General features: G+C 34.5%; 2 protein-coding genes across 2 annotated transcripts in view; both read right to left on the reverse strand.

Moving 5' to 3' along the window:
• Nucleotides 1-20,065, reverse strand: part of LOC127844911 (uncharacterized) — a 128,122-nt gene that overhangs the window by 105,394 nt on the left and 2,663 nt on the right. The gene's annotated exons all lie outside the window — the stretch shown is intronic.
• LOC127846188 (probable G-protein coupled receptor 139) lies at nucleotides 4,988-6,082 on the reverse strand. The gene has a single exon (XM_052377362.1). It carries the CDS (start codon nucleotides 6,080-6,082, stop codon nucleotides 4,988-4,990), a length of 1,095 nt encoding a protein of 364 aa, XP_052233322.1.

Here is a 20,065-nt window from a genome sequence, read left to right on the forward strand (position 1 = left end):
CTAAACACAAAACTTAATCAAAATTTTCAATTTTCTAAGTATAAAAAGGGCACATAATTATGTCAAAATGCACGCCAGAGTTATCTAACTTTACCTGCCCAATCCCCTCATGATAGTAAGTAAGTGTACCAAGTTTGAATGCAATAGCATTGATACTTTCTGAGAAAAGTGGACCTAAACGCAAAACTTAACCGGACGCCAACGCCAACGCCGACGCCGACGCCAAGGTGATGACAATAGCTCTTTTTTTTTCAAAAAACAGATGAGCTAATAATGAATATGTTCCCCGTGTGTTACATTGTCAAACCCATATCTTAATAACCATACGGTCTCATTATTGTTGTATGCCTCTGTTCATAACCATTGCATGATCCAACGGAAAGTGACAGGTACCGTAATGTGCGCATTTTTGGCCATATATAAAGAAATGGGTAATACCGTCGTGTTAATATTTACATAATAAATTGACATCCAATCTATTGTCCAATTAGTCAATGTGAATATGCACGCGATGCAAATGAATAGACATTACAACGTTGTTTGTACCAAATGATTAGTATAATTCTGAATATCGGCCTTTTGACTATCGATGTTGAATAAGCTCATACACACTGTTCAGGATATTTGTAAACTTTCTGGACGATGAATTGTTTGTTTGTAAACAATTAATATATAAATATATGCTATTCTGTGTCACTTACTTGGCAACTGGGCCTTTAATACACTTATGGAGCCTATGTAAAACATACGGTTTCATATGACAAATGTCAACCATGTAAATACATATTTTCCGATTTTGCGAAGTTTCTTTAAAAACATTATTTGAGTTCTGATATGTCGTTCGGTAAACACGCTTTGAACCAACAACATGTTATTTATTTTTATCCTGCCACATGCCTTTAAATCAGCTCGATATCCAGGTTACCTAATATCCCAAAAGATATTAGGCTAGATGACCACGTGACCTCGAATATCCGTCAGTTGCTATCCGCGCATGCGCATGCATTTACTATTTTCTTGTAATAAAATATACTTTTTTCTATTAATAAAATACCAAATACATTTAAAAAACTGTTTGTTTAAACATTATTATTTAAACAGCATAATTTCGTCTTTGTGTATTGAATTAATAACACGTAACTCGATTTCTGTGTGTTTTAACAAGATGTAAGCTAGCCTAAGCTTTTTTCCTGACGTGACGTCACAATGTTTTTTTCGCGCGTGATGTTTACCATAATAAATATTTAAACACAAAATACTCGAAAACTAGATATTTTAGAATTATTTCAACGAGTTTACAGAAAAAAAGACGATAATTAAAAACATTTTTCAATTATATAATTGGATGTTATAATGTTGGTGTTTTTAACCTCAGAAAATAATTAATATTCATTTATTGGAGAACGTTTTGAACGTGTCTGATACTTTCATACGATTGGACATCTCTGTTAATTTAAATAAAAGTTATTGAAACGAAATACAATACTAGTCTTATTTTATTCACGTAGTAAAGTATGCAATGATGACAAACACTATACATGTAGTGTTTAGATCTTGAAACGTATGTGCGTGCACAAATTCATTTCATAGCTATTTCATTTAAAGTTGTTCAATAGTCTTTAAGTTTGAAATTTATTAAATGTTACAATGCTCGCTCGAAACTATACGATCCTGGCCAATATATGGATTACACGATTGGGTTGGACAGCATTTTCAATATTATAGGTAATATGAAGTTTGTATGAAGTATTCGTTTGTCAAGTGAGATTCATCGATCTTTAGTATCGTTTGAATTGTTTATATAAATAGCGTTTTATGAAATCGTATGTATGTCACTACTTATAAATAACTGTTCGGCACATATTTCTTGATTATTAAACGACAACCACTATCGCCGCACTTTGGTTATATAATAACGAAATAAGAATTTTAACATATCAATCCTCATCGGGACCAAAGTATGCATACAAACTTCGTTGCAGCATGGTTTTTGAGTAAATACTGTATAAACAACCTTCAAGAAAAAAACAACACATTTGACGTACATTGTTTTACGAATGCCCTGATAAATTCACCGGCATCTTCTCATTCAAAAGGCCTTTCTAATTAGCTTTGCCAACACCGTGGTTACGAGGACAGAGCTACTAGTATCTTGTTTAGAAAATTACTACTCCATCGATAGCAATTAGATACAGCATCTGTTATTGGTAGTACAGCTCTTCCCCCACATGGTTTCCGTTGTTAATGCTTTTGAGATAATGCCCTCAGACTTGACAATATAAGCGTTTATTGATTCCATACATAACAAAGATTATTCCGTTTATACACCAGTACCACATGTGTATGAGGCGTACTATAAGCATGATACTCTCTCTTCGTCGATTGCAAAAAGAACGCTATGTACGGATTCGGTTTCGCCACGAACATTCTTAAAGCCTCTGCATCATTTCATCCATAATCATCGGAAGTTCCACGTGATCGTTTAAAGATCACGAACAAACATACACGCGATCTTTTGTGTCAAATATTTAAACTCACATGATATCTGAAGGCGAGCAATAATTCGCTTATATTACTAGTTTATTTCAACATGATTGACAAATTTGAAAGCGTCCATTTATATCATTATATAACTACTAGAAGTACTGGATAGTGCTGGAGTTTCCAAATAATTGCAACAGTATGATAAAACAAAGTTCATATCTTTATATATTAATATATAAACATTTGCTTGAAACTTTCACGGACAGTCGTTTAACTTAAGATCCTAATACTGTTAATTTTAACAGCGATGATTATATTTTTTAACGTGTGCAAAATATTGGAGCAAAATATTTTCTTGACGATTAAAAAGTAACATCAATAACTTGATTACAAATCAACGTCTATTATGAGCTTAAGCAGGCGTTAATTTTTTTAACTAGCATTCCAGGTCATATAAGACTCAAAATGATTTCCGTTCTATATGTGTTTATTTTGCACAACATCTCTCTCTCTATCTATACAATGATAATTCCTATATGACAGTAGTTATTGACCTCGGAACTTGGCATTCACTTATTTATTTCTGACCGATACACAAACAATAATCAGACAATACTTAATCTTAACAGGCATTAGCTACTGTTGCATTGAAGTCGTTCATAACTTGGCATGTTCCCAAAAGTTGCGGCTATCGTCTGTTGGATTGATGTTCTGGTAGATAAAAACGATAACTCAGACATTATTTAATGTTATTAAGAACAAATGCTAATGTACAAGTTTGAATAATACATTTTCCTCGATAACGCAAGTCTATTTATATAAAATGATGTATAGATGACTAGCTTTATTCCTATATTGTCCAAAAGTAAGTTCTTGCTATTTCACATATCCTTAAATGTACTTTACTTATTGAACGCAACCCAAAGAAAAGACACGCATCTTACATTCATGCCTTCATGATTTTGATTTAGAAATTCATACGACATTGATATATTAATTTAGATGGTATTAAGCATCGTTGTTTATGATTGTAAGGGTGTGACAAATTTGTAAAAAAAGTAATGATATAGACCTTTATTTTGAGTGTTTTAATAAAAAAGTAATCAACGAAATAAATATGTAAGTGTAATACATTTATAAAAATACAATGACCTATATCGGGTCTACATAGTTGTGTTCTATTTAAGTATGTTATTAATTCGTACCGTACGTGACATGAAACTGTGTTTCAAAGATGAGGCAATTGAAAGTCGTTTAACAATTTGTTTTGACTCTGTGTCAAATTTCCGTTAGGATTGTTGCTTACACATATGCCGATTTCACTTGTTATCGCATTTGCGCCTTAAGGTAATTATTTTATGAAGGCAGTTAAATATTCTCCATTAAATGAAGTTATCGTTTACTTAAGTGATTCACGTAACCCACCGACAGAGCTGGAATGATATTACTTCAGCTGATAGTCTTCCCATTACCAACCAACACATGCTAGCATTCGACATATCACAGTAAATTGTAAAAGTTAAAAATAAAGGGTACGTCAATATCATGATTTTGCCTTTAATTACTGTTCTTGCTTTGTTGACGTATTGGTTAATCTTAATATGTCTGCCTTGTATTTAAATGACATCCTGTAGATGGATGGATGGATGGATGGATGGATGGATGGATGGATGGATGGATGGATGGAGTGATGGAGTGATGGATGGATGGATAGATGGATAGATGGATAGATGGATAGATGGATGGATAGATAGATAGATAGATAGATAGATAGATAGATAGATAGATAGATAGATAGATAGATAGATAGATAGATAGATAGATAGATAGATAGATAGATAGATAGATAGATAGATAGATAGATAGAAAGATGATAGGCAGATAGACACACAATATAAAACACGTTTCTTAACAAAACGTTTAGATTCGTGAAATGTTTTGCCTTTGCAAATAAAATATCACTCCATTCGAATATATTAACGATTTATTGTATGGTCCATATATTATATATTATGCGTATTTATTCTTACGAAAGTTTTAACACTTAGGAAAGGCGTCCGTTATTTATCCAAGTATTATACGGATTATAAATTAGAATCGTTTTCTGTCGGGTGTGTTTTAATTTGTGTAGAGTGTCAACCGTTACTTATTTTATGTATTGAAAATGCGTCGGTTATAATATTAATATACGTTTTCGTATTTTATTAAAAAATGTGCATTTAATACACGTATTTAATTTGTTTTGTATATTTGTAGGCGTTCGATGCGCAAGATTTATATTTAAGTATAAGTCTAATAAATTAACGCTTGGTCGAACGATATACACTTCAGCAACATGGCACGGTCAATATAAATATAAATATTTCCTTATTACAATATTACAAACGCAAAAAGCGTCAAAAACATTAACATAGATGAGAAACAAATAACATGAAACATACCAAAACGAAAATCACTGTTTAAAGTTGCGGCCTACAGTTGCACGCCTTTATCAAAGAAATGTTCACAGTTCACGTAATCGGTTCTTGATGAGTTCATTTTCACAAGCGGCATACTGCCATTGAACGATCGTTGTGACATATTCCTGCGCAGCCGGAGCCCCAGCGGGTTTGCGACAGCACGAGCAAGCTAGGGCACGAAACTGCCCTCGGAATTTTTTGCCCGTAGCGCAGTACAGAAAGAAATTGATGCTGTGATTCGTGTACATGAGCATTTCCGCGACGGTCATAAGTAGCCTCTGTCGAATTAAACCTTTGAGCGTCTCTGTGTTGTCGACCAATGAGTTTCGAATAATCAAGATATTCATGGGCAAAACAGTAATAAGAAATGTAAACGAGACTGCGAGCAACATGCAGGTTATTCGTCTGCTCATCTCGCCGTGCTCGTGGGTCTGCGTTTTCACTGCGTATGTTCTTGATAACGTACATTGCTGACGTAAAACGAGTCTTGCGTTCTTAGCGTTAATCACATTCTTAATAATTATAATATTAAGCACGAATATTATCACAAACGGTGTAAATGAGTAAAAGGCTGCGTCCACCCATGGCCAAATGATTTCCACTAAATATGTGTAGCCCTCTATCGCTTTGCACTCTGGTGTCACCGTTGTATTTTTTACCGTATAATGAAGATCCATGGACCACAAAAAATGCAGATTTAATAAGACAAATATAGAGATCACGCTCGTTATTCCAAGCTTTGCGTACTTCGAGTTACAAACACTGGGCGCTTTCAATGGCAAAGCGACCACTATAGTCCTTTCAACGGTGACGATGACAATGAGCCAAACGGACACATCGCTGCAAAAGAACCCAAGAAATGTAACCAGCTTGCACATCACACTGTTTAAGTCCTCGACGATTATTCCCAGTTGAACTAACCACACTCTTAGCAGGCCAACATAAAGTACCAGTATATCCATTATGGCCAGTACGCTGAGATACGTGTAGGTGGACGCTTTACGTGTGTTCTTGAACAGGATGTAAAAGGAAATGAGGTTTCCTATGGTCCCAACCGCCAAGAGGAGTGGCGCACCAAACACTTTGATTTGTTTCTGGATGAAAAACTCATCAAACATCAACAGATCTTTTTCTAACATGGCTTCAGCGTCGTGTGCTTCGGCGCCAGAAACAAAGCTATCGATATATTTAAGGTATTTAATGCACTTTATACGCGATATAAATTTGTACTACCTCTGTGCACAGATAATTCATATTCATCCACTTTAGAGCCGATATCTCGGATTTCGCCTTTAGTTAAGTTATGTCTTAAATTGATGTCAATTAGTTTAAATCAAAATTATTGTTGTCAATATGAATTAAAATAGTCGTTTGAAAGTATAACATTCATACAACCTTTTTAAAATGTAAATGCAAACACTTATACCAACGTTACAAGAAAACAAATCCCTTTTCGTTGGACTACGTTTTAGTGGATTTCGGAAACTCCATGGACTGAAACAAAGCGTATTATATTATTATATTGATTTAAATTAAATTAATTATATTATATTATATTATATTATATTATATTATATTATATTATATTATATTATATTATATTATATTATATTATATTATATTATATTATATATTATTATATTATATACGATAAATCACCAGTACTCACATTGTAAATTCATTTTTTAACGGTTTATCCATACAGCCATCACATTATCCGTACAAAGAGGCATTTGAAACGCTATAGAGCTGTGTTTTTATACCAAGCGAGATGGCGCTCATGTGTAACCCAGATAAGGATTGGTTATCGATGCCTGTCAAAAGGCGCTCTCCGCTTTACCATTCAGTGGATAGCTATGCTATTCCGATGTTTGAAGAAAATGGAAATTCGAATAGGACTAAGTTGAATAAAATCGCCAGCTTACTTGACGGTCCAGAGTCCATAATACAGAAGATTCAGCTCATCACATGCACGTAAAGTGTGTATAAATCTCTTGCGCTATATATCAATAGTTACTCACGTTTGCTTGAAGCCCTGTCTTCATCCTCCACAACGAATATCGTCCAAAACAGTAAGTGTGTCCTTAATCGCAGAAGACATCAGTTTTTGTAAGCGACAATACTTATTACAATATGTATTTTAACCGTGAAAGAATATACGTGAGACATAATTGTATTTCAGAAGAGACTTTCATGGATGACAAATGGACTAATTGTGCCACAGTTTATGTATTCATCATTTCTCAGCAGTGTTCTCTCTGAAGACCGTCATCAATTACGCTTATTAAGGCCAACTTATTGACAAAAGCAAAAGGTTCACTCAATTTCGTTGTGTTGCTCATAACAATCGCCTATTTAATTGCTTTTTACAATATGTTTGACAAATTTTCCAAATGTTGAAGTTGTATTGATTGTTTTTGTTGATTATAATGATCATGACGTTATTTGTCCACGTTTATTTCCGCTTATTGCAAAATAAATACTCTGAGTCAGAATGGTTTTAATTCTTCTCAGCCCCAGTCGCTAGCATTCGTGCTTGTAAGTCCTCAGACGAAAAAATCATTGTGTAAGCTGTATGTTATATAATGCACAGGCAGTCAAAGTTAAGCTTTTAAATAAACCAAACCGCAAGCACAGAAGGATTCTTCCACATCACATAAATATTCAGATTGATCCAACGGACTGTAGCATTACGTTTTTAAAAGGTGTGTGTACGCGTTCGAAAAAAAACACATTCTACGTCATTTGATACAAGTTACAAGTTAAATTTTGGAATACTTCTCCTTGCATGGTTGTATACTAAAGAAATCTTCCAAATGCGATGACATACATTTCCGTTGTAAAATTAAAATGCTACGACTTTTTATCATCACTTTACAATGTTGATTATAACCGCTATGCAGTACAGATTTACAAAAACTCTTATGTGAAAGCAAATAAATGTAGACATACACATTTTATATTGCGTGATACACATTATTTTGAAATATAAGTATATATTCACACTGGAACCGCTCACGCAATAGCTCCAATAATTTGTTACTTATTTATTCACTTAAAGATGCGCACGTATTAAACAACAATATTACGGTGATTAGTTGTTTCGTGGGGTCGGAAGCGTTTTTTGTCACTTGTTTCACGATGCCAAGTCGATTAAGAAAAAACTGTCTAAAGGGTACATTGTGAAATATACTTGGCAACAGATGTTATTAAAAGACTTTGAAAAATCAACTAATTATACTACTACTACAACAACAACTACTGCTACTACAGAAACGATATACGATTGCAAAATGTGATTGTTTGTTTGGACTTTTGTAACGATTTAACGCATCTTGATTTTTCTATTCCAGATGGTATTTAATTAATATTTCCTTTTCAGAATAATATTAAACGTTATTTAAAAATATCACTAAGGTTATTCGTATTGTAGTGGTTCAACTTGTTAAACCCACTTTCATGTAAGGTTCATCAAGGTACAAAAATGACGCGTTCAATGTGGGTTTTAAAATAGTTTTAATCGAGGGTGGATGCACTTTCAATCATACCCGGAATAGGTTGAAATTAAAAGACAAGAAATGCGACTGATCACGTACACACAAGTATGTGTAATTGGTTTTATAATAATGTCACATCGCAAATACAATTAAGATAAGCTTTTTTTTAGAAACATGTTGTCTGTTGTGGTATTATCGGTGACATTATTGTGTTCTTTTTTCCCAACGAATGTGGTTGAAAGTATTTTATCAGCTTTGATGTAGGATTAACGTTATCGCTATCAATAATACTATACGTGAAAACATATTCAAATAATGAGGGACTGGGGTATATTGCTTTCATAATGTTGCAGATAGATTTGAATTATTGAAAAAAAAAGACAGCGAGAATGGCTAACGAATGTTTCATATTAAACCGTATAACGTTTTCAAAAAAGCAATGCTCATTGTTTTGATTTCCAATAATTCATTTCTATCAGCAACATTATTAAAGAGATAAACTCAAGTCCCCTTCCCATTGTTTAGTTTTAAAAAAAAGAACATAAGAAACCACAATATATCAGGTTCCTGACCTATTTAATTGTTTGATCAACCTAATATACCTGTTAACCCTTTTTTAACATAGGGCTAATAACTGTGGGGAAAATCCTATATAAACCTGTTCGAAAAGGCCACACTAAATTTGTGAAATATATATTGAATGCTTACACATCAACTGAACTTATTATATGGTGAGGCTTAGCAAGTATTTCTTCTTGTAAAAACGTGTTGTTATTTCTAACAAAACGTCGTAACCGTTCGATATAATTATGCATTCTGATTTTTTCTATAAATTTCATACCAGTATTTATTTCAGAAAGTAGCTCAGTACCCCATTCGTTAACCAAGATTTGATTCATTCATCCAGTTAGAGTTATTCGGATTACAAAGTGTGGCCTTCTTTTACCGTTTGTCTATGTCATGCACGTTCAATTACAATAGCCAACTTATCAAATTGATCCCTGATCTTTTGACGAAATCCACTTTTTCTACGCGAATTTATTAACAAGAACAAGTGCTGATGAATAATTACAAGAAAAGCCAGCTTTGTCAGTTCATATTTGTTATAATGTTTTAATGTGATACTTTACGGAAACACATTTTATATTCTATATTTGAACAATAGAAAACAAATGAGAGGAACAATGCAAAACTATAATTGGAATTAAATGGCCAAATGGCGGAATATAATTTACACCAGACTAGCACTAGAGTAAATAAACCTCAGCTATAGACTAGCACTATAACTGAGTCATCTCGCGGAGGCGACCGAAAGTACTGCCCTAAAGATAGCCCCAACCCCAGTTGCACTATTAATTTAGCTTCTCGTTTATGCAATAATCGCCAACAGACAATCCACACCATTTTATGCTATTTCGCAAATGTATGCAATTCCTATTTCAACAATCAATTTGGTGGTTCGGAAATAGATATTATACATGCACAATCGCTAAGGCAATCCGCAACCGGTCAAATAAATTCTCGGTACGCCGTACCGTGCAACATAACATACATGCGCAATCGCTAAGGCCATCCGCAAACGGCCAAATAAATTCTCGGTACGCCGTACCGTGCAACATAACATACATGCGCAATCGCTAAGGCCATCCGCAACCGGCCAAATAAATCCTCGGTACGCCGTACCGTGCAACATAACATACATGCGCAATCGCTAAGGCCATCCGCAACCGGCCAAATAAATCCTCGGTACGCCGTACCGCAGGTATTTGTAGCGGATCCGTGGTCTAGTGGTAACACACTGGCTTCACAATCCAGAGATCGCTGGTTCGATCCCCCGCTGCACCTAACCTACTAATTCGTCTTTCGCATGAGACGTTAAACCGAGGTGCAGTGTACTAGGTGCTATACACCGGGCACTAAAAGACCCAGGGTCACCTCTGGAACGGGGTGTCTCCTGTATCTTGCACTATCCCCCGTAACCAACTAACACGTCTTTCTGGGGGCGATGGCCATATGGGAGACAATCCCGGTGCACTCGATAAAAAAAACAAAAACAAAACAACCGCAGGTATTCAAGCCAAAAAGAGCTACTCCAGGTACGCCTAAGCACGCCGTGCCATCGAGCGTGTACTAGAACACCCATACTATCCCGAAAGCATTCCTGCCATCCTCACACATACGAGCACTACGTGATAGGTGACAACAAAATGCTATGTTTACCTCCCCCGGACGTATGTACATCGATATATAGTTACCTGTTTATAATTTTAATGGTTCCGATCACCTTCAAGACATAGAATTTCCGCCACAAAAATAAAATGATTTATTTTCCCTTAAATTCTATGACATGTTTAAAAATAATTTTAATAAACACTCGCGCAACGAATCTAAATATATATTTCGAGTCCGACGTCAGATAAGTGAACGCCATCATTTATTTAAAACCTGGTGTTTTTCGATACTATTATGCTCGCCGGAAATGCCCTTTAAATATATTTAATAGATTCTAATTCGCTGATTCTGAATAAACGATAATAAATTCCAACTTGGAGATATTCTTGGCCAATACAGATTCAAGCTTATCATGAGCGCCCATAGGCAGAATCGAACATAACATAAAAATTGATATATGGGGCTCTTATATACGACATGTCTTTGCCTCTGACCGCCCTGAAGTATTTCGCTTACACAAAATATGTCCGAAATGCAGTACCATAAGTTAATCCTATGATAAAATGACAACCCCGAGAGCTGGCCATACTACAGCTAACCTATACAACTCCCTGAATTTATTAAATGAACATATCGCCGTATATATGCTTATTGCGTGTTTTTAGAAATGTCTGCGAGTACATATTATTTAGCTCTATATTGAAAACATGCCATAGGTAAGCTGGCATTGGAGTTGCTGCCGTGTCCGCAAACGGGCCCAGTCTCCGAAAACGCTCCAACCACGTGACCATTGCATCATTGTTTACAACGCCATTTGCATGAATGATAAATGATGAATAATAATGCCATTACCAGTGTTACACATGCACATTTCGTTTAAATCATGTTCACATTATGTTATTTTATAGTGCCGATTTAATTCGTAAAAACACTCCGCCTGCTTTATGACTACATTTTCAATACTCGTATAACCCGCCCCATGTTAACTTTACTATCGACCGCTTGTTTTCACGTAGTTTAAATTTCAGCTTTAAATCTCTACCGATTCACTTTTTGTTATCGTCTGCTATGATTTATTTAACCCTGTCAATATAAAAATGTCCGTTAACGTTTAATTCATGAGCGAATACATATTTATTTGTACACGTCATTGACTTGATTATTTAAGCACGTGTATAGTGTGTCGTGTATTTCCAGTTGTAATGCATTTTTTACACACCCAGCCATGTTTGTTTCTTATTGATATCGTATATGTTATAAATATAAAGACGTTGCTAGTATACAGGAAAAAAAAATTAAAGTATGTCTTTAAACGTACAAAGTCTTAACATAAATGGATTTAGATACAAAAACAAACACACTGATTGTGTTGTTTAGTAGTTCTTCTTTGTTTTGAATTGCGCGGAATCGGACATCACGTGAAATTGGCGCTCACGTTACCCAACATGCATAAGTCACATGTTAATAATAGTCTGGAGGATTCCATTATGACCATGATTAGGTTTCATATTTTTGATGCTTTTGGCATTTTTGGCACAATTTTTCGAAAATCAGTAGGGAAGAGTTAAGCTTTAGAATGTGACTGACGAATACTGATCAATTCTGGTCAGTTGAGATAACTGAATTGTAGTGAGAAATATAAACTCGGGCGGATTTAAGTAATAATGCAAGATTAAAGCGATATTATGGGCATCTAGCAGTCTATAGGTGTCTATTGCAACCGTTGTTTATTTTTGGTGTTTTCACTTCATATACACTTATATCTGCCAATGCAGCATCAACATACTAAAACAATACAACACAGAAAGAGAAAAACAACGCATCCGAATACCAACCGTACTCACGTTTGACAACCGACCATGCAAGCACGATGCGACAACCGACCATGCAAGCACGATGCGACAACCGACCATGCATGCACGATGCGACAACCGACCATGCAAGCACGATGCGACAACCGACCATGCATGCACGATGCGACAACCGACCATACAAGCACGATGCGACAACCGACCATACAAGCACGATGCGACAACCGACCATACAAGCACGATGCGACAACCGACCATGCAAGCACGATGCGACAACCGACCATACAAGCACGATGCGACAACCGACCATGCATGCACGATGCGACAACCGACCATACAAGCACGATGCGACAACCGACCATACAAGCACGATGCGACAACCGACCATACAAGCACGATGCGACAACCGACCATACAAGCACGATGCGACAACCGACCATACAAGCACGATGCGACAACAAATTTAGTTTTAGTGCAGATTCTATCGTGCGACACAAAAGACAACGTTTTGTTTTACGGATCAATTCGGCTTACAGGACTCACCAGTCATGTAAAATATCGAATATAAAATATATTTTTATAAATAACTAGAAGCAAGACGAGCTTCAGACAATCGGTCAGTAACCACATTTTAACTAAATCTTTTGACCTGTTAATTCCTTTCAGCTCAATTTAACAGTGAAAAAGCCCATAATATCACTTTAACATATTCGCCACAACTAATACGTGTCGCTGTGTAAGCGACGCGGACACGTAAATTGATACATCATCATTAGTTTGTATAGGCAATATATAAATTCTTTGAATATTATCCATTCTAGACAGACTTGACTTACGTAAGATGTCGTGTTTCATTACTCGCTTGTGCCTCGTGCTTACCCACGTTGTGACCACGTGGTAGCCCATCGGCTGTGCGGAGAATATCACAGAAATATCAACCTCACCATTTGCGGCGTTATCGTCTGCGCGTTTACGTTTTTGCAGGTGGCGCTGCTGCGAGTACCACCTCTGGCTTTGGTCTCTGAACAGGAGCTGATGCCGTCTCTGGTAACGGCGCCGTTTCCGCCGCATTCCTTCTACGCCATCTGGTCCTTTGTACTTTCGCCGGGGCCGGATCAACTGCCGCCCGCGTCCTCCGCCCCTTTCTCTGTCTGTTTCGCGACCGCTTGCCCCACTCGTCTTCGCACGTTACGACCTCTACCCGACATTGTAGATTTAAGTTTTATGGATGTGTAAATACAAGTTTCTCAGTCAAAGCTATTTCGCAAAAAGAACGAGATACGTGGAGCACGAGCATATATACCGTATTCGTGACGTCAGACAGTCACCACTGAAATCGCTTTCACGCATGGTTTATTGTCGTCTGCTTGTTTCTAATGATTTATACGAGATTTAAACCTTTTCTTTACCGGAGACATGTATTCGCTACTTCAAATAAAAGAAATTATATTTTAAAGAAATTTATTTGTTTAATATTTTTTGAAATATCAATTGTTCATGATTGGTAATTGGGTTTTTATATGTATTTGGTTTAACAAAACGTTCGTTTGTGCAAAAAGAGGCCTCACTATATTTGTAACAGTCTTTTAAAAAACAATACCGACAGTCATGACATTATCAAGAAAATCAAGCACGTGTTAATCGATTACAAATTTACTGAATAATGAGAGCCAATGTATGTAACTTTATGTGAAATCTAATATTAAACAAGAAAATTCGTTGAATTGATATCCCCCGCCAATATGCTTCTGGACACAAAAGTGTTATATTTGACACTCAAAAAAGCATTTTTTTCAAGATACAAAGGGCCATAACTCCTTTATTATCCAATGGTGTACAATGCCATTTGGCGTGCATCATCCTTTTATCCATATATATACTCATACCAAGCTTCAATGAAATCCGCCAAAGCACTTCCAAGATATGGCTCCGGACACAAACAAGCATTTTTCCAAGATACAAAGGGCCATAACTCTGTTATAAACAAATGGTGTACAATGCCATTAGGCGTGCATCATCCTCTTATCCATATATATACTCTTACCAAGAATCATTGAAATCCGCCAAAGCACTTCCAAGATATGGCTCATGACACAAAAGTGCCGGACGGACGAAAGGACGGACGAAAAGACGGACGGAAAGACGGACGGACAACGCCAAAACAATATCCCTCCACCTATGGCGGGGGATAATAAGAATTACCTTCACAAATAAATGTTAAACTGTGGTTTCTGGTATACGACAATACTTATCCGATACAAAGCTGTCGTGGTGCATCTGCTTGAAAGGCAAATCAAATGAAAATATTTATTTGATGTAGATTGCTTCTGATTCGAACCTTTGCATCCGCTTCGTCACGTCAGTGGAGCGTGCGGTCTTAGCCTTCGTGGCTGCTTTCTTAGACCAATAGCTTGTAATAAATTTAGTTACCATGATTTTGTTCGTTTTGAAAAAGAAATGATCACCCAAAGATACTTGCATAAATTATAATATATATTGTTCAGTCGACCTATATCTATATAATCTTTCACCCATTCGACAGAATTACACATCATACAAACACTTGAAATACGTGTGTATAAAACAATACATGGATAAAAATCTAATAGAAGCAAAGTTGAGTGCAGGACTGAATATATAAGGAACCCCTTAGATTTTAAGATGGAACACATCGTATGAACAACTCTGAATAGCATAAGTTAACATTAAGTTTCATAGACGTGTGCTTTAAAATATATAAAATAATTGAAAATAACCCTCTGAGAAACTTTTTCGAGATTCTCTGATTAGGTTAACTGAATATCAAGCCAGTCAGCAGCATTATAAAAACAGTTAGAGATATTTAATTTAATTTAACTTGGTAATTTTCCCCTGATTTTCATAGACTTTTATAGAAATGATATTAATCGAAGTTTAATCAGGATGGCCTTAAAAAAGAAGTTCACATTGTTAGGTGTTACAACACATCAATCATCTCTAGTCGTAAAGTTTTTTATGTATAAGCCTTAAAAAATCATTACCAAGACAAACTACTAACGATGGTTATTAAAAGTAAGCTAGCAAATTCTGTTTGCAAAGGAATATATACAACTAAACTAAAATTGAATTTCGCTAACTACATTTCTAAACGAGATTAGAACCTTGTAGTCGACACAAAGAAAGTTTACACGTTTTATGAGAGATATAATCCTATATATATATTTTCTCTCTAGCCGGTCAATATACTGTATTTCTGATAATTTTATTGTGATTTGATTTGCATTAATTTTATGATTACATGGATGTCTTTCATCCATACATCTAAGTTAATCATCACAAGGAAGATAAACAGCTACAAACACAAATCATCTATTACATAAAATATGTAAATGTAATCGAAAAATATATAATAATAAACAAATCTATTTTTGATTATGTATTATACATCGACATTTCATTATTATGTCGGATCATGGTCTACAAGTACTTTTGTGGTAAAATGTAAAGTACAATTACATTTATATGACTCTGTGTACTTAATTTGTTTTGCAAAATATTTAAAATACTACTGCTATGCAATACTTTGATAATAAGTAACATCTATAAACATTATTGCAAAACGTATGTGTAAATCAAGTACTGATTTGTATACATGATTCAAATTGCATTTGCATCATTACTGTGAAAAAAAGTTACATGTGCATTAACTCCTTATATAAATAAATGAATTTAACCTTAAATAGTACTATATGAACTATAATTCATTACATTACTAAAACAAATTCATCATACATTTCTAATTTCATACATGCACAGTTTAAAGAAATAATGTAATCAAAGAAAAGTTAAAGTAAGAGTTGACATTTTAACTGAAGACTAGAATTGACCGATACGAACTCAAACATGGCTGGAATTAATGTATAATCAATTTCACGCTAACAACTGTGCTTAAGTCTTTTTCCAAGCATATTCAGAACCTGTGCAAAAAAGTTATACAGAAAACAAACGAAATCCTATAATTACAGTCAAAGGTTCAATACATCAGCACTACAGATCGGAATCAAATTAGGTCGATGGGGTGTGTAGTATGACAATAAACAGTAAAAGCCTATGTGAGAAGTGCAAAATGCAACATTGGGACATGTTGTCATAATATTCTTGGCTATTCTCGGCTATTCTCGGAATAAACGCGTAGACAAACTGTAACTGGAATGCTGTCTGAGATATTTATATGTTTTACTGAACCGCACGAACATGTGGAACGTAACGTAACAATTAATTCGCGCATGGAGATTTTGTATTTAAAATCAAATGCGCGTCAAATAGTAATTTCTAATAAAGTATAATAATCGCTTTCATTCAACTTAAAAATATATTTATGAAAACCCGTGTTACTAGTTTTTACACATAAGACAGTTTTTACACATAAGTATACTTATTGTAACGTGCACATGTTACGTTCAAACATAATGGTACTTTACATTATGTCAGGACATATCTATGATAATTTAGAAAGTGAAAAGCAAAATGAGCTATGAATAGATTGCACATACAATGATTTTGTGCAATGAAACTGAAGTTATATGATTTGTTCTTAGTAAATATGTATACTAGATGTCCTTTTTAGGCTATGGAGCCTCATGAGAACCGCCTTAATTAATTCGAAATTTATTCGAACATTGGGACATGAATAATAGTATGAGTCGAAAATAATCAATACTGGCTGAGGAAGTCCTTGTCTAAGATATAGATAAAATACTTTGTTAATATTAATTATTTATATAGACAGTGTACAAATCTTTTTTTGAAACATATATTGTGTAATCTTAATTTTATTTAGATTTGCATATCACTGCAATTAATTCATATCCAGAAATCATATCCGCTAAGACATCATGTTTTATCTTGTGTACATTACACACACCACGGTTAAACTTTAAAACACATTCTTAATAGCAATATAAAGTTTAATAGTGACATAAAAAGTTAGTCACCAACTCAATGTTAGAGCACATATGTATTTAAATGTATGCTCTGTACCAGAAGATATGGAAGAGGAAGAACAGGCCCATTGTCTCTTGTCGGTTTTCTAATAACAAAAAAGGCATCTTCACGTTTTGTAAGAATGACCGCATTATCAGCAATCCTTGCCAAATAATGCTCAACATAATCATTAACCGATTACAAAGCAAGGCCGAAATACTGTTGGTGGAAGAGCAGGCCGGATTCGAAGCTTGGTTGTGCACGATGTGAATCTTCATTGACTTTAATAAATATTTCCTTTTCAAAAATTGTTTTAAGATGTATGTATTGCCCAAACTGTTTACTTTTGGTAAAATGTCATTATTGATTTTGCAAAGAAAACGTTTTTACACGGCCATTGCATCAACGCATACTTGTTATATTGAGCTATGCATAAAATTAACAAAAATGTGTAAATAAAAATCAGAATAATAAAATAATAAAATATCCGTATTCAGTACTTTTTAAGAACCATTGAACACATTTGCAAAGTAGTTTGAACATTATTTCTGAGATAAGTTAACGTGTGAAATATGTGCTGATAATGAGACGGTATATTCAATGAGTTCGTACATAACTCTTTTTTACTCATTAGAGCGCGTATGATGTATAATGACACATTGCTTTATATCTGGTGGATTCAATATAAATTATACAAAGTTGTGTTATGTAGCGTGTTGAACATTGAACAAGAAACAAGATAATTCTCAATTTATATAAAGATATAAATACTAAAAAAATTTACATTATATTTACTAATAGCATATGAAATTGTTCGAACTCAAACTTCTTGCGTGGCATAAGAAGTGTGAAACATACATCATTGTTGTTTTCGTTCAAGCAACTCCTTATGATTACATGCCTTTACAGATTTGAAACCAAGTATCCAATATGCATAATGTTATAAAGCATACTACGGGAACTTATCCTGATAAACATAATTTTTCCATGTATGTTTTGTATGTATGTGTCATTTCACATTTGGTATCCGATATATATCGACACACTACGACTCTCAGACAGCAAATCAAATTAATCAAGCTGATCGTTTTTGTGAATATAAAGTCAAATACTGTTTTTTTTGTTGATAACAATATACACAAACAATGGAAAACGTTTGAAATCGCACGAGCTGGAACGTCTACAGAAGAAACAAAACAGTTTGAGGTCCTATGTGTAGGAATACAACTTCCACTACATAATCTCGTCTTGAAGTAAGTAATAATAAATTGATAATATCAATCATATTAGTTAACCAAATGAACTTTTTAGTGTGGCGTATTATTTGCCATTTTATTCATTGTTTTGTTGGACAAAACAAATATTGCACAATAAAATAACGGCCTTTACAAAGATCAAACACATCATTCTCCTACCAACAGGTGCTAGATATTAACGCTTAATGTTTTTCTGCCGGAGTATAGTAACTTTGGTTAATACATAACAAAGTAATCTTTCAAGGCGCCTATCCTTCGAAGGCTTCATATCCATAATTTAGCCACGTCTTTTAATATTAGTTTGCATTACGGCTTCTATCTGAGATGCATTATCTACAATAAGAAATATTTCATTCTGAATTGTAAAATCTTTGCAACAAGTTATTAATTGATACATGAATTAACTTTATTTTTTTAAGCCAGACGAAAATTGAAAAACTGATGGTTGGCATTAAGTTAATAAATAAAAAAACATGCACTCGTGTGATGTGTAATTGATCATTTGCTAAGAGTGCAGTTCGTTCCGCGCGCCTTTCAACCGGTTACAACACCTGATGGTTTGCATTTGCCGTTCCAAGTCAGTGTGTTGTAAAGGCAATTAACCTCATGTCATAACTAAAAGATTGGCGGATTGTAAACATAATGTCTCCTCTCATAATGCCTTTTGACGTTAATGTTATTGCATGAAATGCATTATTTGGACAATTTATGTTAAACGCACAAAGTAGATACATATTAGTTAAATTTGATAATGAAACAAACGACCGTCACAAAAAATACAGAGGCGTAATTAATGAGTATGCAGCTTAAAAAATATGTGTTTAAACAAAATAACTAGGTGTAATTAAATGTAAGACTATACAATAAGTGTTTATGCTGATATTTTTCAAAATATAAAAATACCGAGAATTTTAATAATCTATTGATATACCTGAATGGGCCATACAGAAGTATTTGTAATACCATTTTTTTTCCAAATCAAATCACCATCTAATTTTACTTTCTCTTTTATTACATATACTTTTATTGTACATGTTTTTGCGAACGAACATTTTCCGAGGAGATTACAAATCTTATCAAGACATGAAATTAATATAGTTTCGCACAGGAAAACCCATTTATACGACCAACATTATTAACTTCCCTTTAGACATTATTTCATGTATATGATGCGCAATAAAAAATAGTCTATTTGTATTATGTGGAGAAATTCCTCATTCCGAGAAAAGCCGCAGGAGAAATTCCTCATTCCGAGAAAAGCCGCATACGCCTATAAGGATCGAATACGGAAAATGTAAAAAAGACAATAAATATTAGTATTAGAAGACATTTCAGTATACATAGCAATCACTTTCCGAAAAATCTTGTAAATAACAACACATGAACCTCGGTATAATGCTTGAGCAGTTTTATTTATAAAGACA

Source organism: Dreissena polymorpha, chromosome 9 (assembly GCF_020536995.1).
Source record: "Dreissena polymorpha isolate Duluth1 chromosome 9, UMN_Dpol_1.0, whole genome shotgun sequence".
NCBI classification, from domain to species: domain Eukaryota; kingdom Metazoa; phylum Mollusca; class Bivalvia; order Myida; family Dreissenidae; genus Dreissena; species Dreissena polymorpha.